Source organism: Podarcis gaigeae (assembly GCF_964106915.1).
Source record: "Podarcis gaigeae genome assembly, chromosome: 13".
NCBI lineage: Eukaryota > Metazoa > Chordata > Lepidosauria > Squamata > Lacertidae > Podarcis > Podarcis gaigeae.
In genome coordinates this window covers 20,678,346-20,694,832 of record NC_139689.1, presented here as the reverse complement: position 1 = coordinate 20,694,832, position 16,487 = coordinate 20,678,346, and the positions used below count along the sequence as shown (strand labels likewise).

The window sequence follows — 16,487 nt, the reverse complement described above, 5'->3', positions numbered from 1 at the left end:
TCCTGCCAGTTTGCAGACCGAGGTTATCTCTCCCCGCAAGCTGGGACGTCCCGTGCTCTGGTCATGTCTCGGTTACATGGGCGACTGGTGAGTACCAAGGGCTGCGCTCTCCATCTTTCCCGTTCGCCATGGTCCTCCTCTCCCTGGCCTTCCTCTCCCTGTGACACGAAAACAAACGAGTCTGTTGGCTTGAATGTCTATTTCCCCGCTCGTGACCTGGGCTGTGTGTACCCTGTACTTAACGTTTCTGAAATCCTGAGCCAAAGGAGTCTTAATTCTGCAGCAGGAAAAGCTCAATTCCGCAACTTGCGTAAATTATGCAAATGCTGAGCTACAAACTTGCCTCCTTTAAAAAATGAAAAGATTTTTTTCTTTCCTTTTTTCCCAGAAAGCTGCATTGTGCGGCCGGTATTATATTGCGCAGTCTTTCCGGACAATTTGTGGCATACCCTGTTTAGGGAAGTTTTTAATATTTGATGTTTTGTCGTGTTTTTAATACTCAGTTGGGAGCCGGCCAGAGTGGCTGGGGAAACCAGTCAGATGGGCGGGGTATGAATGAATGAATAAATAAATACTATTACTATTATTATTACAGTCATACCTCATGTTACGGCTGCTTCAGGTTACATGTTTTCGGGCTGCGGACCGTGGGAAACCCGGAAGTACCGGAACAGCTTACTTCCGGGTTTCGCCACTTCACACATGCGCAGAAGCTCCAAATCGCGCCTGCGCAGACACGGCGCTTCAGATGCAAACGCTGCATGTTGCGGACGTGCCTCTGTCATGGATTACGTCCGCAAGCCGAGGTTCCACTGTATAGCACACAGTCCTGCTCATGAGCTTCCCTGGCTACTCTCCCTAACACTTGCCTTCCCTTTCCCTACAGATCACCCCCCACTCTGCCTCCTCCAGCTACCTCCACCTACCACCCCTGCCCCCCCTGCCTAACCGGCCCACCCCTGGGAAAAGGACGTCCTTGGGAACCACGGTATGTGATTTCGTGCTTGATCCTCCCTTGAGTCTAGGACTTAGCAAATGCTGGCTTAGCAAAAAGAATAGGCTGGCCAGGAAAGGACAGCAGCACGTTCTCTGAGCTCTGCTTTAATACCAAATCGTCCTCCCGTCTGTCGTGGTTAACACTGGGCTCCACCATTCCCCCCCCCCCCCCCCGTTAGCTTAACATTGGATTGAACAGCCCTTGAAGTAGTTAGTCTTGAAACCATGGGCAACTTATCCTGATAAATACGCCCTCTTAATGCTGAACACATAAATGTCTTGGGCATATTTAATTTTCTTTTTTTAAAAAAATATAATTTTTATTAGTTTTTCCATTTAACAATATATAATCACATCATTATTATCCACTTTGCCTCTCTAGCTCTTTCTAGCCTATTGACTTCCTTCCCACGAGATTAACCTTTATATCATCGCACTTTATGCATTTTTCAATTCTAATTACACGCATTGCGAAATACGTCAAAATTTAAGTAAATATAAAAAGGGAGAAAATTCTCATTACAACCCTGCTAGTGATGTCAATCGCTTACAATGATCTTTCAAATATCGTATGAATTTACTCCAGTCCTTTTGAAATACTTGACTGTGCTGGTTTCGGATTCTTCCCGTCAGCTTTGCCAGTTCTGCAAAGTCCATCATTTTCACCTGCCACGCTTCTTTCGTTGGCACTTCTTGTTGTTTCCATTCTGGGGCTCAAATAATTCTTGCTGCTGCTGTTGCGTACATAAACAGTCTTTTATGGGCATATTTAACTTTCGTGGTGCAACAAGCTGGCGTTTCTCCTAGGAAACCATGTGGGAAGTTTGGGGCCTTATCCAGACATGCCTTTGCATGCTATTCACACCAACCATTTCTCTGTCTTTCCAGTGCCGGACTCTGGTGCGAGAGAGGAGCATCCATTCTGCCGGGGGGCAGCGGTTTGAAAGCGACACTGATGTACGCACTTCTGCTTCTTCTCATATCAAGGGTTCATTTGTGTGTTGTTGTTTTTTTAAAAAAACTTTTAAAATTATTTGCATCCAGCTTAGGAAGCATAGAGCATAAACATCACTTTGAGCAGGGGCAGGGGAACCTGTGATCCTCCAGGTATTTGCTGGACTCCAACTCCCATCAGGGATGATGGTAAAAAAGGTAAAAGGACCTCTGACCATTAGGTCCAGTTACAGACGACTCTGGGGTTGCGGCGCTCATCTCGCTTTATTGGCCGAGGGAGCCGGCGTACAGCTTCTGGGTCATGTGGCCAGCATGACTAAGCCACTTCTGGCGAACCAGAACAGCGCACGGAAACACCGTTTACCTTCCCGCCGGAGCTGTACCTATTTATCTTCTTGCACTTTGACGTGTTTTCGAACTGCTAGGTGGGCAGGAGCAGGGACCGAGCAATGGGAGCTTACCCCGTCGCAGGGATTCGAACTGCTTACCTTCTGATCGGCAAGCCCTAGGCTCTTGGTAGTTTAACAATACCAGGAGGGGCACAGGTCCCTGCATCCTTGACTTACGAGTAAGTTGAGACAATCTTTCAGAAGAAGGAATGCCTCATTTATAAAACGGTGTTTGAAAGCTCATTTTTGAAATCTCTTGCAAAATAAGTAACAAACCTACTTCCAAGAAAACGGGGTTGGGATCCACTGTGGGGGTCACTGCAAAATAATTAACATTAAACTGGGTTGGAATCCACTGTAGGGTCACTGCTCAATGCCAAATTTACAGAGAGTTAGTCCTACAGCTTGTTTTATTGTCACCTGCACAGCTGTCAAGAACACCCCCAGATTTTTGCTACTTTCAGTTTACATTTTCAAACAAAAACCAACTCGGAGAAGTGCCTCTCTTCTGACACTCAAACAAAGGCTTTGTTTGAGACATTTTACTACACACTGAAATTGGCTGAAGGTGGAATAATTCCCCCCAATAAAACTGTGTGCATCGGTTTCATGCTGCAACACGTCAATTTTCTAACAGCATTAGAAGTCGCCTGGGGTTTTACAGGGTGGGAAATCACCCTGTAAGTCTGATGTGCCCAATGTTTTGTTGTCTTGGGTGAGGTCAGGACAGTCAAAAAATAAAGTGATTTTTCACACAGTTGGACTGTGGAACTCACTCTTACAAGAGGCAGCGAAGGCCACCAAGTTGGGATGTTTTTAAAAGAGGATTAGATACATTCATGGAGGGCAAAGATATCAAGAGCTACTATCCCATGGGCAGAGTGCAGTTGTGCTCATCTCCTGCTTGTGGGTTTTATATGGCCTCATCCAGCTCTTCTTATGGTTTTTTTTTTTTAAAAAAAATCTGTCTGAATTAATTTGGATCTCATTTTTAGTCCAGTAAGAATTTGAGTTTATTAATTTAAATGATTAACTGACTGGCCTTTGGAACGCTACGTTGTTAACAGCGTAACCCATCTCTGATTTGGAAGCTCTCAGGAAAAAAAAAGAATCTCACCAGGGCTGTCTTAAGCATATGCGGTGCCAGGGTGCAGGCTCTTCCTCGGACTCAACTCTCGGTCCCTGGACTCTCAACCTGGCGCTCTCACAACACCATGCTAAACATTTGTCCCAAAGTGGGTTTGCCTGCTTTTATAAAGCCATGATTGTAAGTGCTGCAGCACCTTCTGGTGGCTTCTCTTAGAATTACACCCCCTTTCTCTTTCGAGGCTCTTTTGACAAAACTTTGCGGCCAGGACAAGGTGCTTCGTGGTCTCGAAGAGGACACGGCACAGCTCCGGGCTGAAAAGGTATGTCTTACTTTACCACTATTCCCTCTTTCCCTTACTCCTGCTATTAAACCAGCCATCTGATTTATTTTGGCTTACGTTGAAATGGTTGGCCCTTTTTTTTTCTACAGGAGCGGATTGAGAAAGCCTTGGAGGTGACACGCCTGAGGCTGGAGGAGTTTAAAGGCCAAGACGCCACGATGGAGAAAATCTGCTACCAGCAAAGGCAGCTGCAAGACGAACTGGTGCAAACCCGAGCTCGCCTCTGCGATCTAGCGCTGGTGAGTTGCTTTTATTCCCATGCCGGGAGCCTGAGCTGAGAAAACACTGTACAGTGGTACCTCAGGTTACATACGCTTCAGGTTACAGACACTTCAGGTTACAGACTCCACTAACCCAGAAATAGTACCTCGGGTTAAGACGTCTCTCTGGGGATTCGATCTGCCAACCTTCTGATCAGCAAGTCCTAGGCTCTGTGGTTTAACCCACAACGCCACCCGCGTTCCAGTTCTCGGTTAATACTACAGATCACAGATGAGGCAGAGGCACCTTTTGGTTTCCCGTCAAAATTCCTCCAAGTTGCAGCAAAGGTCAATCTACTTAAATTGCCCCCTCTCACCTCCTTCAAAGCCAAATTGAGAACCTGGTCGCATGAGGAAGTCTCCTACCCCAATTGCCTTGCATACAGACTGGTTGAATGGATGCTCCTCTCTCGCACCAGAGTCCGGCACTGGAAAGACAGAGAAATCTGAAGTTGACCCAACGTAGAGCAGGGACTCCTACCTTTGACGCCAACTTTTTTCTTTCAAGCCCCTCAGCCACAATGCTCAGGCAACACCCTCCCACTGGATACACAGCAACGTTTTGTTGCTGTGCCTGCTTTTCCTTTCTATTCGACCAATGTTCAAAGGTGCATGCCCGGTACTTAGAGGGCCAGAACCTCTGTGCACAAGAAGCAGCAGGCTTACCAAGTTTACAGAAGTACAAAAAACTTTGGGAGGGGAAAACTTAAATGCATATTGGGGGCACCGCAAGACAACCAAACAAGGACTGAGAATGCCCAATGGCCACTGACTGCTGAGTGACTATTGTTGTTGTTAGGGGGCAGTTGCACACAGAACGGTGGGTGGGAGCACTCCATACTGCAACATTTTGTTGCAGATCTTGTGTGTGTGTGTGTGTGTTTTCATAAAATATTAGGCAGGAGGCATTAAAAATAGCATCCTTCACCTGAAGCGGTATAGCCCACCCAGGATTCTACGACCACATTCTGCAGCGGGGGTTTACCAGGCCTTATCTGCAGTGAATCAGCACTTCGTAAGGGATCTGGATAAGCTGCTGAGTCTTTGTTCTTCCCCAACTCAGGACAGTGAACGAGCGTGGGAGGATTACGCCGCCTTGGAAAATGACCTGCAGATGGTGAAGGGCTCCTTGGAGCATATCCGGACTGTGGGGCACCCCCAGGTATGTGCTCCCCAAACCTCTCCCTACCACTTTTTTTGTGGTACTTTGCAAGCATTCGGGCTGTGCATAGTTGCTGCAAAAAAGTGACAAAACTCCAAATTCTGTACTCCGAGAAGTCAGGTTTTGTAATCTGAGGACTTTGTGCAAATAAAGACAATTTTGTCAACCGTGCATACATACATACATATATATATGTGTGTGTGTTGGGAGGTGGTGGAAACATGGTACCCCAGGCCCACAGCTCAGCAGCAGAGCATCTGTTCTGCATGCACAAGGACCCAGGTTCTGCCCCTGGCATCTCCAGGTAGGACTAAGAAAAACTCCTACCTGAACCCTTGAAGTAAAGGAGAGATGGGGAGCTTCAGGCCAAACCTCTCTCTATCTGTGACTATTCCCCAGGCCACGCCCCTTACCAGACCTGCATTGCTGAGCTGGGAATGGAAAAGTCCTGCCCCAAATCCCGCCCCCCCCCTGCCCTGGTGTCAACAATCCTGAGCTATGCAGGTCAATAGCCTGGCTTGGTTCAAAGCAGCTTCCTATCTTTCCGCACTGATTCCTGTTGCCTCCACCTGTCTGATCCTTTCCTCTTTAGGACCAAGTAGCTGCCCAGCAAGATTTGTGGAGGATCCACGACATCCTGGCAGGACTGAGATCCAGCCCAGCCAACCACCACGCCCTAGAAAGCAGAAGATCAGGTGCTGAATGCAGTACTGTCCTAGGAACCGGCAGCCCAGGAGGAGGAAGAGGGAGGGAGGTGGATATTTAGCAGGTGTTGCCCCTTATGAGTCCTCGTTTGTAACATCTGAACCTCTCCATTGCAGGTGTGTCTCCAGCTACCACACCAACCATGGATTCTCATCTGGGGCCAAGCCACACATCCCAGCAGCTTTGTGCAGGAATGGAGGTATGGGGTTGGTCTCTGGGTTCAAATGGTACAGTGGCTTCACCATCGAGACCTTGGGCTCCAAAGCACTTTGAAGTTAGGGGTTCGGTGTTTTAATTGTGGGTGTTTTTGTATTTCAATATTGGTGCCCCTGGTTTTGGTAAGCTACTTAGAAGCCCATTTGGGCATTAAACTGTGTGTGTGTGTGTGTGTGTGTGTGTGTGTGTGTGTGTGTGTCTGTGTGTGTGTGTCTGTGTTTATGTACTTACTTTATGGCTAGATAAAAACAGTCATACCTCATGTTACGTTTGCTTCAGGATGAGCGTTTTCAGGTTGCGTCCTGGAAGTACTGGAAAGGGTTACTTCCAGGTTTTGCCATTCGTGCATGCGCAGGTGTGCAAAATGACGTCACGCGCATGCGCAGAAGCGGCGAATCACGACCCGCATGTGTGCAGACGCGCAGATGTGACTCACGTTCTTTTCAGGTTGTGAATGGGCCTCCGAAACGAATCCCGTTCACAACCAGAGGTACCACTGCAATATTTATTTCATGTACACAGCATCATTGTAAAGACAAGCTCAAAGCAGTTTACAAAAATAGAAAAAGCAACTGACAAAAAACAATTTAAAACTTTCAGAAGTTAAAACAGCCGTAGACTAAAAACGGACTTAAACTTGCATCAGCAATCTGGGTAGGCTTGTCTAAACAAGATTGTTTTTAGCAGGTGCTGAAAAGGGGAATAGTGAAAGTACCCGCCTGACAGCTGTCTATCTATAACACACACACACACACACACACACACACACACACACAAAGACAGAGAGAGAGAGAGGCAGACTGAGGATGCATCACTAATAATGTTCACCCTTTTTCTATGGGCGCCCAAAGGAGTTTGAACCATCTCCTCCTCCCAAATCCACGCTGTCCTTCCACGAATCCACCACCAGCCACTTGCCAGCCACAGTGGGCCAGCTGGACAGCCCTCGGGCAATGAATCCGCCTGTAAGTTTCTGCCCCAACAGCATCCTCAGTTCCCTCCTTGCAGCCTTGCCCACTTTCTCTTGGCAGAGACTGAGGTTTGCTGATGTTGTGTTCTTTGCCGGCAGAGTCCACCCGCTTCCTGCAGAGGGCAACAGGGGTCGTCACGGCAGTCGGATGCCACCAGGCGACCTCGATACAATTCCTCCGGGGAGCCCGCAGAGTCCGAGAAAGTAAGGGCAAAGGATGTGGTTGGTCCAGGTGAGTGAGATGCGGGAGGAACACGGATTTACATATAAGCTAAACAAGCTATAGCTTAGGGCTCCACTCTCTTGGGGGCCCTCAAAAAAATTAAAGAAAAAAGATTGGATGGACATTTACAAAATACCGTATTTTTTTGCTCTATAAGACTCACTTTTCCCTCCTAAAAGGTAAGGGGAAATGTGTGTGCGTCTTATGGAGTGAATGCAGGCTGCGCAGCTATCCCAGAAGCCAGAACAGCAAGAGGGATTGCTGCTTTCGCTGAGCAGCGATCCCTCTTGCTGTTCTGGCTTCTGAGATTCAGAATTTTTTTTTCTTGTTTTCCTCCTCCAAAAACTAGGTGCGTCTTGTGGTCTGGTGCGTCTTATAGAGCGAAAAATACGGCATAAGATAAAAAAACAAAATAAAACCTACATACAACAACAGTGTTTTGTGTTGTTTAGGCTCCTATGATGCAAGTAATGGGCCCCGCCTGCTACCCTGCTCCCTAAAATATCACTGGTTTGCTGATGTCTAAAAATAGGGTGCCTACATTCTGCATGGACTGGTTGCATGGCAACATACATGGCAAATGGCTTTAGATTCCTATTAGGTCCATAGATTACCACATAGCATATATTCAACACAAAAAACAGCGACAATTTGTTGTGGACAAAGGACAGCTGGACATATAAAGGGCCCCATTACCTTCAGTAGCCTCATCAAACCTAAATCTGGCCCTGCACACACAAAAGGGTGCCTTCTCAGGTCTCAAGTTTCAGTGTGGGTTGACTTGGGTAGTTGACATTTGCTTCTTAACCCAAAGTGTGTTTTGGGCGCTTCTGGTAAGCGAGAAAGGCGGATCCCTTCATTCTTTTCACAGTTTTAGTTGTGAAACTTTGGATGCTTTAGTTGAGATTGGACTAGATGATCCTCGGTGTCCCTTCCAAGTCTCCCGATTCTATAATTCTATGAACTCTTACTTCCCTTTTGAATTACTCACCATTCCCTTTCCCTGCCCACTTTCAGAGTGCTGCTTTCCCATTGGTCAAGCAAGGATTCCGCCATTGGTGCTCGCCATTGGTGGCTTAACCTGCCCTGATCTTGCCACAGAGTGCAATGCATAAGAGCTGCCTTTTGAGTTGCGTTGAGGGCCTATCCCTGCCAGGACAGAGGTGGGAACTAGGAGAGAAAAGCAGAAAACTTGGGTTCTGCACCCTCCAAATGAATGCTCTGTCTCCGTCCTCCTTCACAGATCACGGGAGCCACATCAGCAAACTCTGTGAAGACACTGAGCACAGCATAATCAAGGTATGCGGAGGACCCTCAGAATCATGGCAGCAGAGAATCTATGCAATGCAAGGGTGTGGTGCCCCTCCAGATCTTGTTGGACTACAACTCCCATCATCCCTGTCCATTGGCTGGGCTAGGCTGTCTGGAGTTGATGGAAGTTGGAGTCCAAGCACCTCTGGAGGGCACTGTGTTGGCTATCCCTGTTCTAGTGCACGACAGGGGAAAGGAAGGCTTTGTTTTATTACTTATTAATATGTTTATGCTCTGCTTTCCCTAAAAAATACAATTTAAGCTTCGCGGCTCCTGTTGAAACTGGAGTGGCTAATTGACATCTTGCAGGTGGGTGGGTCTGATCCAGGCCCCCAAGCAATACCCCGGGCCTGACTCTTACCTATTTCAACAGGCAGGAACCACCAAGGGAAGAAGGCTCAGAGCCAGGGGGTTAGCAGTGGGGTGGTGATGATGAGTGGGCAGAGGGAGAAGCCTGGGAAGAAGAGGTGGGGAGAAGTTCAGAATCAGATGCTGAAGCGGGAGAGGAGTCCTGCTGTTGTAGAAGCCAGGGTGTCTCCCCCTCCTGCTGCAAAAAAACCCTTCCCTCCTCCCTGGTCTCCCAGAACCAGGAGAGGCATTAAGAGGGCGGAAGAGAGGTTGGCTTCGTGCAGGCGTAGTCTCTGATTGCTTGGGGAAAGTCCTGGAGAGGAAGGAACTAATGGCTGTGATGAGGTGGGAACTTTCACTCTCGGCAACCGACCAACTGGGAGGGGGGAGCTGCTATGATCATTAGGCCTGAGACTCAGACAAGACTGTGCACATCATGTTCTTGCTAATAAATAGTTAATTCTAACTTCAACGGTGTTATATACTGCCAGCTCACTCCTGACAATGGATAAGAAGGGAGGCTGATAGGACTCTTGGGGTGTACCTCGTACACTTCAGAGGCTGACCAGGATGGCGGGATGCTGTGAGAGAATGCCAGCCTGGCTGGACACTGGCAGTAGCATATAAGCAGTTGTTGAAAGCAAAATCCCATTTGTGGCAAAGGGAGGGACCCGGAGACGGGCATTGTGTTCTGGTCTGACGCTGGATCCCAAACAGAAAGCAGCAAGGCTGCCAGACCACAGATACCTCCCAGTGAGCAGCTTGCTCCGACAAAGGTTGGGAGCAGGCTGAGGCCTTGTGAATCCAGCAGTCTGCTCAGGGGGCCTGATCCTGACTCAGCTCCCTCCCAGTGCCCCTGCTGCCTCCGACTCCGGATCACTGCTAGATTCAGGGGTCATGAATCTCAGGGTCATGAATGAAGTCAGGTATCATGAACGAGGGCCACTGGTTGCCGGCATCTCCTAACCCCTGATCTTGCATCCCATCTAGGTTGTCCCCACAGAAGCAGTCGCCTCTCGCCGCCCTCGCATGAGTGCCCAGGAACAGCTGGACCGGATGCAGCGGAACCAGGAGGCCAAAAGGAAATCAGAGGCTGCCCAGCCAAACGCTCTGGGTCACTGGCGAGACTCTCTCAAGCGCGGGTCCAGCCGGGTGGGTGAGAAGCCTTTCGGAGGGGGGCACCCAGCGCTCAGCGGGGAGGGGCCGAGAGGCAAGGGCGAGGTCTCAGCCACCTTCTACAGGGAGGCCCCGCGTCCTTGACCCTGGATGTCTTGGGACAAGGGGTAGGGGTATGGTCAGAAGGGCAGGTGCCTGGGGGGGGAGGGGAGCTGCATCCAGTGGGCAGTGCTTGAGGGGCTGGGTTCCTCGTTTTTCCTGCCGGGGAACAGGTGGGTAATGTGGCTGGGAAGCAGATATACCTTTGAGTTATGTAAGAGGGAGAGGGAAGTCTCATTGCAGCTGGAGCATGGAAGAGGAAAGCCAGGACTCCTGGGTCCCGAGAGAGAGAGGGGACTTGGAAGGGCTGGAGCTCCTCCGGCAGTGGTGTGAGATGCCATGACTTTGGCCAAAGAAAGGCTGAAATCAGGGACTCCTGCCATTTTATGCAGCAAAATCATAGCTGTCAACTTTCAGATTTGAAAATAAGGGAATTTCCCGCAAAAAAAGGGAAGGTTGACAGCTATGAGCAAAATGGGATTGTGTATGTGTGTGTTTTAGAAGAGTCATCCGCATCTTTAATTAAAACCACAGGGAAGGTTATTATTTTCATGGTGTGCTTAAGTTCCAATTTGGGTTGGTGAACGAGGGGACGTGCTCTGACCTAAGGTGGGAACAGCCTTGTTCATGCCCCGTTCCCTTTCCCCGTGATTTAATCTCTCCTTCAGCCCCTCCCCAATACCCCCCCTGAGCCATCACCCAAGGAGGGCGTGCAAACTGGGGGACTCAAGCCTCCTCGGTGCCCCCCGACCCCTGAGTGGGAGCGACAGCGAGTAATCCAGCTCTCCTACGCCCTGGCGACAGAGGCTTCGCAGCAGCGGGGGAAGCGCATCGCAGGTACTAGGAGAGGCAGTGGGGGATTTCCGGGGTCTGTGGGACGGGAGGGTCAGGTAGTCAGGGGGTGGGACTCAGTCTATTTGTCTGAAACATTTCTATTCTCTCTTTCTCACTCGATTCTCAACCTCCCTCCCCCCCCAAAAAAAATCCCCATTTTCCAGCTGCTGCTGGGCCTGATGGTGTCCCTGCCCCGCCTTCTACTGGAACGCAACAACAGCAGCAAATGCTAAGCAGCCCACTCTATAATATATATGCCAATATCTCCTGTTTGCTGTGCACAGAATTCACATGTCCATGTGGTTGATGGGAATTCTTAATGTCGTCTTTCTCCCCAGGAAGGACCAGCTCTCACTCCTCCCTAGACGATATCCCTGTGTCCCATGAAAGCCTGAACCATCACGGCCTCCCCGGTGACAGCCCCTCCAAAGAGCCAGAGCTCCGTGGACCTCTGCTATCTGAGCATGACCAAACAGCTGCTCGGAACTCAAGCTGCCACGATAACTCCAGAACAGCGAATCAGGGGCCACCCCACGCAACCAATCGAGTGCTGGGTGCTTCAGAAGCATCCGATTGGCCGCTGCCTCCTCTTCCCAAGGAGGCGGGCCATTTAAAGCCCAAGACTCTGCAGTTGGAGTCGCACCTGCTGGAACCAGCCAATGAAGAGCTGCCCCTAGTCAGTGGTCCTCCCTGGGCAGCGCCTTTGCCTCAGCCAACCAGCCAGCACCTGTCTATCTCTAGAACAGCCAATTGGGCATCTGAGCAAAGCCTCGTGGGCGGGCAGGGTGCAGCCAATGGTAGGTGCCTGAAGTGGAGAGGCGAGAGCCAGTCCCGCCATGTGGTGGCCTGCCTTGGCGAGACGGCGCAGCCTGTCAGGGTCACCCTGGTAAAATCCAGCTTTTAGCTCCAGAGGGTGGAGGACCAAGATTGAGAGTGGGGGGCGGGCGGGTGAGGAAGCCCTGCTGCCTGGCTCCATCTTTCTCTAACAGGGACATGGCAAAAGAATAAGTTCAGTCCCATAGAGTTGGCAGGCTGAGAGCGACCGTTTCCATAGGAACATGAGAAGCTGCCTTATAACAAGTCATGCCATTGGTCCATCTAGCTCAGTACTGTCTACACTGATTGGCAGCGGCTCTCTTGCATTTTGGGCAGGGAGTCTTTGCCAGCCCTATCTGGAAATCACGAGGATTGAACCTGGAAACTTCTGCATAGAAAGCAGATGCCATACCACTAAGCATCTCTTCCACTCCTTTTTTTGTAACTCTCCAACCCTAGATAGCATCATTAAAAAAAACTTGTTATAAATCCCAGGGATCAGAACCGCAACACCGCCCTCCCTGCTCAAAGCGCATGCACTCACTTATGTATGAACATGTTACACGTGTCTTGGCACACAAGAGCACGAGTCTGGCAAGATGCACCATTCCATCGCTATCACGCTGACTTGCACACACAAGTTTAGGAGAGTATCTTCGACAGGGTTCATTGCTCTCGTCTCCTCCAACAACCTTTGCAGGATGAGAGTGATGGGGGACTTATACAATGGCATGACTGTGGAAGCACAGCAGGGATATGGGGGTCCTGAATTCAAATCCCTGAGGCAGAATGGCAGAGTTCTCACTTGTTCCTAGTTTGCCTCCGGAAACCGTGCCTGAGGTCAAGCTACTTGCCCAGGTCTCTACAATGAGTTGGTGGCAGAGATGCTTCCCTTAATGCTGTTCTGGACTACAGCTCCCATCTGCCCCAGCAGCATGCTTCTGGCTGTGGGGTAGATGGGAATTGTAGTCCAAAACAGCTGGAGGGCATCAGGTTGGAGAACGTGGCCCTAGGACGTGGCGGGTGCAGATATTTATTTAGCCCTTCCCAAGGAGAAGGCCGGGGGGGGGGGATTTTTCCTAAAGAAATGAAGCATCTGCACTTACAGATGCATAACTGCTAGTTTATGATAGGAAACACACACTCAGGCAGCCATATCCATTCATGCCCATCTTGACACCCTATTTGCTCCCATCAGGGGAGCCAACTTGAATAAAATATTGTGGGGACCCAGGTAAGCCCCGCCCCACATAATCAGTCAAATGATGCAATGCTCACACCATTTGAATGGGAAGGCCAATCAACTTTGTGGAGGCCTGGCCCCCTCAAATATTTTATTGTGGGGGCTGGAGCCCCCACGGCTCCTAGGAGTGGGCTCCTATGGCTCCTACAGATTCACATCCACCCAAGCCCATTCCCTGAGGTACCCAATACGGATAGAGTGCCTGCCTTGCTCCATGCAAATTCAGCTCTGCAGCTTAAGAACTTCAGAAGTTACTGGCCTACAAAGATGGTTTAGGGTTCTTGCTCACAAACGCCTGTGGTCCTCAGCAGTGCACACTTGAAAGAAAGACAACCAACTCTTTTCTTCCAGTTTACCTTTCCTAGTTGCCTGGAGGTTTTTAGTAATAGCCACAGGCGATCAGAGAAGGGGCTTTGTAAAAGCCTGTGCTTTTGCCTCTTGCAAGGCCAGCGAATTTAGAGGGCAAGGTGAACATCTAGGCAGGCAGAGCAGCTCCCCCGGAAGGCGAGTAGGAAACGCAACAGGTTCATGGGTCTAGGGAAATCGGGTTTCCAGCATTTGTTAGGCTACATTTGCACAGGCCCTCCTTAACGGCAGGTGTTCAGGGTTTCCTCTGCCCTGGTTGTCTGTAAGAGGCTTTTCTAATGCTCACAGGCCCTTAGGTTGTATATTGGGCCAGGGTTTGTTTTTTAAGAAAAAGCAATTGCCAGCAATCCCCCCCCCCCCCGCTCTGCAAATAGTGAATGCATCCTCTGCCTCTGGGTGATTCAAGTTCCTAGAATTGTACAATATTGGGTGGGGAGAAATGAAGGTGTCTGTTGTTGGAATGTGTACATTAGGGGAAAAGAAGGGAAAGCAGAATGTGAATAGCTTTAAAAGAGGATCAGACAGATTCATCTATCTTATGGCTATTAGCCACGACGGCTAAGCTTTGCCTCTACAGTCAAAGACAGTGATACTTCTGAATGTCAGTGGCTGGAAACCACAGGAAGGGAGAGCGCTGTGTCACTCACAGGCTTCCGGTTGGTCACTGTGAGAACGGGATGCTGAACTGGCTGGGACACTGGCCTGATCCAGCCGGGCTATTTCTCATGTATTTGTGGAAGGGGAACGGTTGGCCGAAGGCAGTGATGTGAGAGGCACCGTGGAACGCCTATCCAAGCCAATGCAGGGGGTGGTATATGAAGGTTGAAAAATGCCTGCTTAAAACGAGGCCCTCACTTTTATGCCAGGGTAAGTGTGGCAGTGTGGGCTGCACAAAGCTAGGCAAGGGCACATCTTGGAACAAAATTGCTTGTTGGATAGGCAGAGAGAGAGAGACGCAGCTCAGCGGGAAAGGGAGAGTGGATTGGGCAAGGTGATGGGGGGAAGGGGAAACTGCAAGGGAAGAAGAGGGGTTGTGAGAAACAGTGGGGAGAGGGACACTGGCTGCTGCAGAATTTGGAAGGAGGACAGGGGATTTCAGTTGCTAAGGTGCCCTGCCAATGCAGAATGAGTTAACTGGTGAATCGTAGCCCTAGTGCGCAGGTCCATTGCTCTGCCAAGGTGCCCTGGCTCCATCACCAGCTCTGTTGCCAGGCTTGTAGCCCCACCAAGAAATGCAATCCGTAACGTTCCTGGATGTAGACTTTGGCATGGAGAATTAACAAGCGGAAACCCAAAATCAGGACTGCAAAAGCAAAACGCCACGACCCTGGGCCTGCCCCAGAGAGCTTAAGGGACGCCGGAGCGATGCAGCTTGAACGAGGGATCCCTGCGGTAACACCCACCTGCACGTCTGCCAAGGCAACTGCTGCATCTCAGCACTGGGGGGGGGGGGGAGAGGATTCCCTCTACGAAGACTTGCTTCTCCCCCAAAGGAGGCAGCTTCCACCTCCCTTTGCATTTTAACACTAGCGGCTGCCTGCTCCCCACGTGTGAAAGATTCCAGTTCGTATACTCAATAAAAGATTAACACAATATACATCCCTGAGTCTGCCTGATATATTTATTCCAAGGCCCAGTCTTTATACTACTATGCTGAAATTCACTTTGAGTGATAATTTAAATGCAGAGGAGTGGCGGATACAGGGACAGGGAACCTATGGCACTCCAGATGGACTACAACTCCCAGCATCCCTGGGATCAGTTTTTATGGATTATTGAAACTGCCAGCCCTCCAGGTGCAGTAGAGCTACAACTCCCATCAGCACCAGCCAGCACAGCCAATGGGCACATCCCTGCAACACTGATCTGTTAAGGGGCAGGAGGGGGTCCTGCAGGGAACTTGTGGGTGCTCCTTTTCCATTGAAAATCCTGGGCCTGCGACTGAAAACAAGCAGCAGAGCTAAGCACCTCTTTAACCTGGCATGCCAGGCCGTGTTCAGGTCGGCCATTTGGTGCATCAGAGGCATGAAGGAAGCAGGCCATTAGAGGGTGTGTTTCAACCACAAAACAATTGTGATCTGTGCTCAGGATGTAATGGGGCAGTTAGGCATTTGCGCCTGCGAAACCTAACCAGTTCATATTCTGCTTACATCCTGTAATTTTCCATACTGCAAGCCTCCTGCTTTTTGTCATCTTTTTTGGTCTTGCTTCTGCTGTACTATAGCAGAAGAGTGCCCCTCTCGCTTCAGCCATGAAACTCAACCTTGGGCCAGTCCCTGCCTCTTAGCCCAGCCCACCTCACAAGGTGGTTGTGAGGATAAAATAGGCAAGCGGGAAACCACCTTGGAGAAAAGGTGAGGAAAAGAAAACATGCTCACTACATTAGCCTAGCCCCTGCACAAGGATATCACACAAATCCGTGAAGAGTCCCATAATTTAAAAAAGAATAGGAGGAAAGGTAAAAAAAAAATAAAAATGGATTGCTATATGGATGGTCCAGTATGGATCCACTAATACATCCATAATAATACACCTGCAAAAAAAGATACATTATTGTATATTCTACCAAACAAGATGCTGCCTGACCCTGTCCACATTTACTTAGAAGCAGGGCTGGATTTAGGTTTGATGAAGCTCTAAGCTACTGAAGGTAATGGGGCCCTTTATATGTCCAGCTGTCCTTTGTCAACAACAAATTATCACTGTTTTTTGTGTTGAATATATGCTATACGGCGATTTATTATTGTTAGGTTATAAGTAAATCTGGCACTGCTTGGAAGTAAAAAGTGTTGTTTAGAATCACAACCATGGACAGTGAACCTGGATTTTACGCCTGGTTGCTCCAAAGTGCAGTCATTTGCACTTGCAACCCTGATTGCACTTACCTGGGAGTAAGTCCCACTGAATTCAATGGAGCTTACTTTTGTGTAGACCCTGGTACACTGCAGTCCTAGCTCTCTAACTATGTTCATAGGATTGCAACCTTAAACGCACACCCACACCCACACACAAAGGAAATGCACGCTTATTTAGGAGTTTGAGTAAGCTT

The 16,487-nt window shown here is 49.3% G+C and overlaps 1 protein-coding gene and 1 long non-coding RNA gene across 7 annotated transcripts in view; one reads left to right on the top strand and one right to left on the bottom strand.

Moving 5' to 3' along the window:
* PLEKHA4 (pleckstrin homology domain containing A4) overlaps positions 1-15,035 on the top strand; it is a 49,686-nt gene extending 34,651 nt beyond the window's left edge. For 4 of the 5 annotated variants that reach the window (XM_083707861.1, XM_083707859.1, XM_083707860.1 and 1 more), the window contains exons 9-22: positions 10-87; positions 887-988; positions 1,885-1,953; positions 3,668-3,748; positions 3,859-4,008; positions 5,093-5,191; positions 5,784-5,886; positions 6,013-6,095; positions 6,964-7,077; positions 7,182-7,314; positions 8,549-8,604; positions 9,955-10,116; positions 10,848-11,016; positions 11,352-15,035. In XM_083707861.1, the coding sequence (XP_083563987.1) occupies positions 10-87; positions 887-988; positions 1,885-1,953; positions 3,668-3,748; positions 3,859-4,008; positions 5,093-5,191; positions 5,784-5,886; positions 6,013-6,095; positions 6,964-7,077; positions 7,182-7,314; positions 8,549-8,604; positions 9,955-10,116; positions 10,848-11,016; positions 11,352-11,917 (1,965 nt within the window). In that variant the 3' untranslated portion in view covers positions 11,918-15,035. The remainder of the gene's footprint in view (positions 1-9; positions 88-886; positions 989-1,884; positions 1,954-3,667; positions 3,749-3,858; positions 4,009-5,092; positions 5,192-5,783; positions 5,887-6,012; positions 6,096-6,963; positions 7,078-7,181; positions 7,315-8,548; positions 8,605-9,954; positions 10,117-10,847; positions 11,017-11,351) is intronic. The other variant, XM_083707862.1, reaches the window with a different exon arrangement.
* LOC310829487 overlaps positions 1-16,487 on the bottom strand; it is a 122,937-nt gene that overhangs the window by 80,107 nt on the left and 26,343 nt on the right. The window lies entirely within an intron of this gene.